The sequence below is a fragment of the Mesoplodon mirus genome (genome assembly GCF_964341445.2).
Source record: "Mesoplodon mirus genome assembly, chromosome: 4".
Lineage (NCBI taxonomy): Eukaryota > Metazoa > Chordata > Mammalia > Artiodactyla > Ziphiidae > Mesoplodon > Mesoplodon mirus.
This window is the reverse complement of record NC_138979.1, coordinates 38,654,765-38,664,253: the sequence shown is the minus strand read 5'-3', so window position 1 is coordinate 38,664,253 and position 9,489 is coordinate 38,654,765. Positions and strand designations below refer to the sequence as shown.

The following is a 9,489-nucleotide window of genomic DNA, read 5'->3' as shown; positions in this document are numbered from 1 at the left end:
TGGTGGAGGGGCCTGGTGCCTGTGTTCTGGTGGATGAGGCTGGATCTTGTCTTTTTGCTGGACAGGACCACGGCCAGTGGTGTGTTTTGGCGTGTCTGTGAACTTATTATGATTTTAAGCAGCCTCTCTGCTAATGGGTGGGTTTGTGTTCCTGTCTTGCTAGTTGTTTGGCATAGGGTGTCCAGCACTGTAGCTTGCTGGTCGTTGAGTGGAGCTGGGTCTTAGCATTGAGATGGAGATCCCTAAAAGAGCTTTCGCCATTTGATATTATGTGGGGCTGGGAGGTCTCTGGTGGACCAATGTCCTGAACTCGGTTCTCCCACCTCAGAGGCTCAGGCCTGACAGCCAGACAGAGCACCAAGACTGTGTCAGCCACATGGCTCAGAAGAAAAGGGAGAAAAAGAAAGAAAGAAAGAAAGAAAGAAAGAAAGAAAGAAAGAAAGAAAGAAAGAAAAATAAATAAATAAAATAAAAAGTTATTAAGATAGAAAAAAATTATTAAAAATAAAAAATAATTAAAAAAAGAGAGAAAGAAAGAGGAGACCAACCAAACCAAAAAACAAATCCACCAATGACAACAAGTGCTAGAAACTATAATAAAAACAAAAAACAAACAAAAAAAATGGACAGTCAGAACCCTAGGACAAATGGCAAAAGCAAAGCTATACAGACAAAATCACACAAAGAAGCATACACATACACACTCACAAAAAGAGAAAAAGGAAAAATCTATGTATATAAAATTAAAAAAGGAAGAGAGCAACCAAATCAATAAACAAATCTACCAATGATAATAAACTCTAAATACTAAACTAAGATAAACATAAAACCAGAAATAAATTAGATGCAGAAAGCAAACCCCAAGTTTACAGTTGTTCCCAAAGTCCACCGCCTCAATTTTGGGATGATTCATTGTCTATTCAGGTATTCCACAGATGCAGGGTACATCAAGTTGATTGTGGAGATTTAATCCGCTGCTCCTGAGGCTCCATGGAGAAATTTCCCTTCCTCTTCTTTGTTCGCACAGCTCCTGGGGTTCAGCTTTGGATTTGGCCCCGCCTCTGCATGTAGGTCGCCTGAGGGCGTCTTTTAGTAAGTCTGAGGTCTTTTGCCAGTGTTCAGTAGGTATTCTGTGGGAGTTGTTCCACATGTTGATGTAGTTTTGATATATTTGTAGGGAGGAAGGTGACACCACATCTTACTCCTCCACCATCTTGAATGCACCTCCCATGTATCTTTTTGAAGTATAGTTTTGTTCAGATGTATGCCCAGGAGTGGGATTGCTGGATGATATGGTAACTCTATCTTTAGAGTTTTCTACAATGACTTTTAGGGTCGCCATGAACACAGTCACGTGAAACCTCCAGCACAACCCAAGCAATCCAGATATAGCCACAACAAAGGAATATGGCTGGCCTCATACAGGGTTAGGATTTGCCAGATGGGTGGGATGGAAGGACAGACAAGGGGGCAAGTTGAATTCAAGATGAAGGAGGAGTGAGGGACAGCAAAAATTAGAGAATAGGTAAGTGGGAATAATTGAGCATTGGAACTGGACAAAGAGGAAGCTGCTGTCTGAGTAGTGATTCTGCTCAGGCTGTGTCCAGAAGAGTAAGTGGCTGAGGTGACATAGATGTGAAAGTCATGGAGATGGGAAGAGAAGCACCAAGAGGCCTCATGTAGGATGGAGGATCCACCTCAGTTTTGCAGCCATCTAGGGTGACAACAGAAGAGGGTCACATGAAGTGGAAGATGAAGAACAGGCATCTACCTGTCGTCATCAAAGGGGCAGAGATGGCTACTCAAAGTTTGCTGATTATTTACAAGCCAGAGCAGATCACTAGGTTCACAACTGGCCTGATTTTTTCAAAAAACTTTTTTATTTTGTCATAATTTCAGAATTACAGGTCACAAAAATAGTACAAAAACTTCCCATATGCCCTTCACCTAGAAGTAATCATTTGATCACATTTGCTTTATCATTCTCTGTCAGTATATACATACTATATATTTTTTCTAAACCATTTTAGAGTAAGTTGCAGACATGATGCCCCTCTTCTCCTAAATACTTCAGGATGTATTTCCTAAGAACAAAACATTCTCTTAATTAACCACAGTACAAATATCCAAATCAGGAAATGAACATTGTTATAATACAATTAGATAGTCCATAAACCTGAATCAAATATCACCAGTTTTAAGGGACCAGTTTTTTTGGGGGGGGGTTTTGGCTGCTTTGGGTCTTCGTTGCTGTGCATGGGCTTTCTCTAGTTGCGGTGAGCAGGGGCTACTCTTTGTTGCAGAGTGCGTACTTCACATTGAGGAGGCTTCTCATTGCGGAGCATGGGCTCTAGGCGCACAGGCTTCAGTAGTTGTGGTGCATGGGCTCAGTAGTTGTGGCACGTGGGCTCAGTAGTTGTGGTCTGCAGGCTCAGTAGTTGTGGCACAAGGGCTTAGTTGCTCCACGACATGTGGGATCTTTGCTGACAAGGGATCGAACCCGTGTCCCCTGCATTGGCAGGTGGATTCTTAACCACTGCACCACCAGTGAAGTCCCCAAGTGGCCAGTTTTTAAGGATTATTTTCCACCCTGCTTCCCCTTTCCCAAGTCCTCTTTCTGTCTTCCAGGCAGGCCTCTGAGAAACAAGAGATGGAGCAGGGTAATGGAACTAAACTTTTTGTTTGTTTGTTTGTTTGTTGTTGCTTTTGTTGTTTTGAACTATTAATCTTCAAATGATTGCCGATTCACAGGAAGCTTCAAAAGCAATAATGTAGTTTTAAGTCAAAATTTTCATTTTGAAATTTAACATTTCATTGAAATAATTTAAAAACCTATTTTTCTAAGGATGTGTTCATAATTTTGCACCCATTTAACAAATATCTGAAGCACCCACTGTGTGCCACTTTTCCAGACCCTGGGATTACAAATGGTGAGCTGTTAAACCTCTACCTTAAACCCTACTAAATCGGAATTTCTTCAGGATGGAGTCAGATGGTTCCTCTTAACAATCCTGTGACCTGCCCAGGTAGTAGTATCTTTTTTTAATCTTAACCATTTCTAAGTATACACTTCAGTAGCATTAAGTACATTCACATTGTTGAGAAACAGATATCCAGAACTTTTTCATCTTACAAAACTGAAACTCTATACCTATTAAACAAGAACCCCCCAATTCACCTTCTCCCCAGCCCCTGGCAACCACCACTCTACTTTTTGTTTCTTGGAGTTTGAATCCTTTAGATACCTCATGTGAGTGGAATCATACAGTATTTGTCTTTTTGTGACTGGCTTATTTCACTTAACATAATGTCCTTTGGTATCATCTATGTTGTAGCATGTGATGGGATTTCATTCCTTTTTAAGGCTGAATAGTATTCACTGTATGGATACACCACATTCTGTTTATCCGTTCGTCTGCCCATGGATGTTTGGGTTGTCTCCACCTTTTCACTATTATGAATAATGCTTCCCTGAATATGGGTGTACAGATATCTGATTAAGATCCTGATTTCAATTCTTTTGTATACACACTCTAAAGTGGGATTGCCGGAGGGAACTGCCACTATTTTTTTTAATTCAAAAAATACTTTATTGGTAAAAAATACTAAACATCTGAAACTTCAGTGACTTGTAATCTTTTTGCAATAGTAACATCAACACAGATCACCAGAACTATACTATTAAGTGCTTCTAAACACTAGGCTCCTCATACATGCTACCTTGATTATTCTCTCAAGCAATGCCGCCCTTAAACCCAGGCAACTGGAGTGCTTGGACTGGGTGGGTGCCTCAATAGCTCCCTTCCTAGATGATGAGGAGTCCAAGAAACTTGGAGTGTGTACGCACTGAAGCCCACGTGCCCTCCTTTAGACCATGCTCGGGGTACCTTCCCAAACATCCCCAAGCTCAGTTCCTCGGCCTATACAGGCTCCTTCCTAAGTCCACCCTCCCCAGAGTGTACCTGCTTGTGTGCACAGCCCTGGGCACAAAGGTAGTCAAGGGTAGCCAAGGGCAGCTTTAGAGGAGAGACATGGTGTGGATTTTCAGGCTGGGTGTCCACATGCAGGCATATGAAGCCCCTCACACTGCAGGATGGAGTGGGGAATGATAGGGGGCCTCCATTTGTACTTTTCTCTGGACTCCTGCAAATACCTGTAGCTATATTATTACCCAAACATGAGCTACTGACAAGGTCTGAAGAACATTTGGTTCCAGTGTTGTAAACATGTTTTTAACTGGCTGTGTTTTCTAGAATCAGTGTATCACTAGCCGACCAATGTATGGAGTCTAGTCGGTTGAAGCAGATTGGTAAGATTTGCTGCTTAGTAAGGAAGCCTAAACCAGGGTGAAAAACATTGTTATGAATCTAAGTCTGTTCTCTTCCTTTGCATATGTAACATCCATTAGCACTAATGGAAAATACAGATGATACATTCGTGCAACAAGGGGAGGCAAGACCCCCTGCTGCAATTGTCAATGCCAGTGGGTAGATGCTCACACAGGCAATGCAATAAGTGCACCTGGGATGCAAAAATGGAAGTTCAAAAAGGCAAATGAGCCCGTTTGAGCTACACAGACACACAAATTCATGGCTGCCTGGCCCAGTCCCTTCCCAGCAGCAGCCTGGAAGGGTGGTTTTGTGGGGAGAAGATGAGGTAAAGTCATCTGATTCCTTGGCAAGCCAAAGGATTCCTCTCAGGAATAACCTTCCAACCCCGCTGCTGTGTTTTAGCCAAATATCACAGCTTAATATTGGGCCAGAAATGTGGTAGAAGTAAAAAGTACTTAAGAAGTGTCATAGGCTTCCCTGGTGGCACAGTGGTTGGGAGTCTGCCTGCCAGTGCAGGGAACGTGGGTTCGAGCCCTGGTCCGGGAGGATCCCTCATGCCGTGGAGCAGCTGGGCCCATGTGCCACAACTACTGAGTCTGTGCTCTAGAGCCTGTGAGCCACAACTACTGAGCCTGCGTGCCACAGCTGCTGAGGCCCGCGTGCCTAGAGTCCATGCTCTGCAACGGGGGAGGACACCGCAGTGAGAGGCCTGCACGCTGTGGTGAGGAGTGGCCTCCACTTGCTGCAGCTGGAGGGGCCTGTGTGCAGCAACGAAGATTGCAGCAAAACCCAAAATAAATAAATAAATAATTTTTTTAAAAAAGAAGTGTCATAAACAAGTAGCAGACCTAGGCAGCTGAGAGGCATCATTCTCTTCCAGCAGCTATGTTTCTTCCAGAACTGGACAAGTAGATCCATCCTACCCCTGGGAACTGGGAGACAGGCTCCAGACTGAATGCCCCCTGATCTTAGCATTCCTTCACATGCCATCCCATGGTCTCACATTTGGCAAGTCCAAATCTGAAGGCTTCATCATCAACTCAAACTTTCATCCTTCCCTGTGTGTCAGTCAACTGGCAGTATCACCAGGGTGCACCTCCATCCCAGTCACTCAGCCTGAATATTCCTCAAACCTCTCCCACCTCTCCCCAAGGTTGGGCCACCACCACCTATGTCCAGGACAACTTAGAGCCTCCTAAGGGGTCTTGCCTTCAATTCTCCTCACCTCCATCATCCTTTTTGTTTGTTTGTTTGTTTGTTTTTGGCTGCATTGGGTCTTCGTTGCTGTGCATGGGCTTTCTCTAGTTGCAGCGAGCAGGGGCTACTCTTTGTTGTGGTGGCTTCTCTTATTGTGGAGCACAGGCTCTAGGTGCGCAGGCTTCAGTAGTTACAGCACACGGGCTCAATAGTTGTGGCATGGGGCTCTAGGGCACACGGACTTCAGTAGTTGTAGCTTGCAGGCTCTAGAGCGCAGGCTCAGTAGCTGTGGCGCATGAGTTTAGTTGCTCCGCAGCATGTGGGATCTTTCTGCACCAGGGATCGAACCCGTGTCCCCTGCATTGTCAGGCGGATTCTTAACCATTGCACCACCAGGGAAATCCCCATCATCTCTTTTAAATAACCTCTGCAGCACTCACCTGCCAGAAATATTGTTTTACAAAGTGAATACAATCACGCCCTTCCACTTCAGCTGTTCCCCACTTGCTCCTGATATGAAAAAGATTAATAAGCCCCTGCTTTCCCGCCCCCACCCGAAGCACCTGCACCTCCCTAACCAGCCAGACGCTGGATTGCTTGTTGCTGTCAGGCCCTTTGCACAAGCTGCCTGTTCAACATAGTACAGGTTCTTGAACCTCCCCTCCATTGCTCTTTGCTCTACTATCAGTTGTTCATTTAACAAATATTTACTGAGCATTTACTGCTTTGCCAGGCTTTGTGTTAAATGCTGAGATTTTGTATGCAATAAGCCCCCTGGCCACATGAGGCTTACATTTTAGGGCTGTCGACTGAAAGAAAAATGCATAACCTAAAATTTGTGAGTTAAGTTTTATTCAGGTATCTTACTGAGGACTATAGCCCAGGAGACAGTCTCTGAGATAGCTTTGAGGACCTGCTCTGAAGAGTTAAGGGAGGAGGCAGGATATATATGAGTTTTCGGGGTTTTTTTGTGGGGGGGAGATCCATGTAATCAAAGATCAAGATTACTGATCACAAAAAACAGATATTTCAAGTTAATGACTTAAGTGCTTTCCTATGTATGGGAAGATGCAAGAATCTGGGTTCATTGAAACTTTTCCTTAGATATGCATCTCAACTATCCAAGGATCCTTACATCCAAAGCACAAAATGTTTCCTGTTTTTCTCCATCCTGAGCTCCCCTCAGGCACACTGAGGCCAACGACTGCAGTTGCTACAGACTTGATCCCTATAGAAATGGAATGACAGGCAACACTTTTTTGCTTTACAGGAGTTACTGACACCTCCACTGGCACACCTTCCTCCGCCTTCCAGGCACTTCCAATGCAAAGACCTCTACAGCCATCACTAGATTCATCCCCTCTCTCACTGACCCTTTCCCCAATAGTACACAAGAAGGCCTTAACTGGTCAAGGCACCGTGGTGGTCACACCCAGGCCACACTGCCCTGGCTCACTCTGCGGTCCCGAATTGGAGTTCTAAGGCTGCCCCCCCCACAATGAATGGGATCGTCCCAGGAGTTCCCCCCTCCCTTCTGCCTTAATGGTACGCCCCATGCGCGTGCTCCCGGGCGGCGGAAGTGAGCCGCGAGAGGCGGGAGGTGTTGCTCCCGGTAACGGAAGTGCGGTGAAGTTGGGTTGAGCGGACTTTTTGGAAGCTTGTGGAGGGTATGAGGCTGAGGTGACCGTCCGGAGGGGCTTCGCGCGTTGCAGGGGCGGTGGGACTCAGCCCCGGGGAGGTAGCGGGTCTGGGAGGACAGGAGGACCCCACTTCCATCGTGACGTTCTGGCGTTTTCCTTGGCCTGGAAGGGTCGATATGCCCCGCCGTCTCCCTCCGCGTCGGTTGGCTCTCCCTGCTCCCCGGGCGTGCTACACTCTCGGCCCTCTTGTTAAATTCTTTCTCTCCATCAGCGTTTAGCTCCTACGTCTGAGAAATTTCTCTAAACCTGTTTCGCCTTTGTAGCTCGGTCACAGCGCACATCACCAGCTGCTTCATTTTATAGTTTCTCTATTTGTGTTTACTTTTTGCTCTCTGAGGAGCCCCGACGCAAGACCCGCGGCGTTTCACTTCTGTGGTGCGTCACTAACCTCAGGGCCTCTTGACAAAGAATCTGCAGCCACCTATTTGTTACTCACCTCTGCTTTTAGGAAGAATTTAGCAAATGTACCTATTGAAATAGAAAGAGTTCAGCATCTTCCCCTTAGGGCTGGACGTCTCTTTTAGTCGTTATACCTTGTTTGCACCCTCTACTGCCACCCAGCCCCTAACAGGGTAGCAGGTAAAAGCATGGGATTTGGGGTCTGGAGCTGGACAGACTCGGATTTCAGTTCTGCTTCTACCCTTACTAGCCTTCTGACTTTGGGGATTTGGGGAAATTCCTTAATCTCTCTGAATCCCCAAAGATCTTTATCTAAATTGGGAGTAATAACACAAACCTCATAGGGTTGGTGTGAGGATCAGATTAATGAGTGTAAAGTGCTGGCCCCAGGGTCTTGCCCATTGTAGGGATTCAGTCATTCATTTGTTCAGCATATATTTATTGGGCACCTTTTATGAGCTAGATACTGTGCTAAGTACTGGAGGTTCAGTGATAAACAAAACCAGACAGGTCCCCCTGCACTCCTGGAGTTTGAAGTGGAGTGGGAGGTGTAGTTCTTAAGCTAATAATTACAAATGTAATGTTAAAAGTGTGGTGATGGTGAGAGAGGTTACAGTTGCCTTGAAAGGATGTAATAGGGGAGTGTTTAATCTAGCCTGAGCTGCTAAGGAAGTGTGGATTGAGCTGAGATCTGAAGAATTTGTAGGAATTAACAGTAAAAGATTGGCAAGCAGCAGATGAAAGGAGGAGTATTTGTATAAGTTCCAGACAGAAAATCATGTGTAAGGGTCTGTGGCGAGAGGAACTTGGGTGTTTGAAGGACTGAAAACAGTTCATTGTGCCTGGAGAATAGAGTGAGGAAGGGGAGTTAGCATGGACCAGACCTTTTTATCCTGAATTCAGGATTTTGGACTGATAGGAGACTAATGGAAAGCCACTGAAGAGTTTTAAGTTGAGGATGGAGACTGAGGGAGGATAAGTCACATAATCTGGTTTGTGTTTCAAAAACACTATTTTAGCTGCTGTGTGGGGGACAAGTTAGGAAACTATGCAGTAGCTCAGGTGAGAGATGATGTTGGCTTTGGAGTAATGTGGAGGTAGTGGATCTCAGAAGTAGAGTTGAGAGATGTTTAGGAGGGTAACATCATCAGGACTTGGTAGTGGATGTGGAGGATGAAGGTGAAGTGGTTAAGAATGTTGTCCAGGTTTTTGGTTTCAGCAGCTGTGTGGATGATGGTACAGTTTATGGAGATTGGAAACACGAAGAAATGCAGGAGGAGGAGCAGGTCTTCTTTCCATCAGTGTGCATTTCCCCCTTCCCATAATACTCCCATAGCTACACACTAACTCCTGTCTGTCTAATGTGCTTCCATTTCACCCTTTCCTTTCTACTCCCCAGAGTCACCACCCTAAGACAGGCCTTTGTCACTACCACTAAAATAGCCCCCAGTAGCCTCTTAGCCTCGGTTCTTCCTCCTTACTCCCTCCCTACTTTAATCTGCACATTGATGCCAGATTCAGTTTCCTCAAACACTGTTTCAATCTTGTCAGATTATCTTTTACTCCAGAAATTTTTGTTGCTATCTATTATTTACAGAATAAAATCTAAATTCCTTAACCTGGCTTTTAAGAGCTTGCACAGTTTAGTCCCACCCTTTCTAGCCTTCCTACTCACTACTCCCCTACTTGAACCCTCTACTACTCATTTTCCCCAAATAAATTTTTCAAATTCTCTTATGAATGCCTTTGTTCATGATACTCTCCTTCCCAATAATGTATACCATGTGGTTATCTTGACTGTCTAAATTTAATCTTTTAAGTTCCAGTTTAAGCTTTCTTCTGCTGGGAAGCCTTCTTGATGT

General features: G+C 44.9%; 1 protein-coding gene across 3 annotated transcripts in view; it reads left to right on the top strand.

Moving 5' to 3' along the window:
* Positions 1-7,125: 7,125 nt before the first annotated feature.
* Positions 7,126-9,489, top strand: part of FANCI (FA complementation group I) — an 80,075-nt gene continuing 77,711 nt past the window's right edge. For 2 of the 3 annotated variants that reach the window (XM_082619817.1, XM_082619816.1), the window contains exon 1: positions 7,126-7,208. In XM_082619817.1, the coding sequence (XP_082475943.1) occupies positions 7,198-7,208 (11 nt within the window). In that variant the 5' untranslated portion in view covers positions 7,126-7,197. Of the gene's footprint in view, positions 7,209-7,551; positions 7,604-9,489 lie in introns of those variants that run through there. The other variant, XM_082619818.1, reaches the window with a different exon arrangement.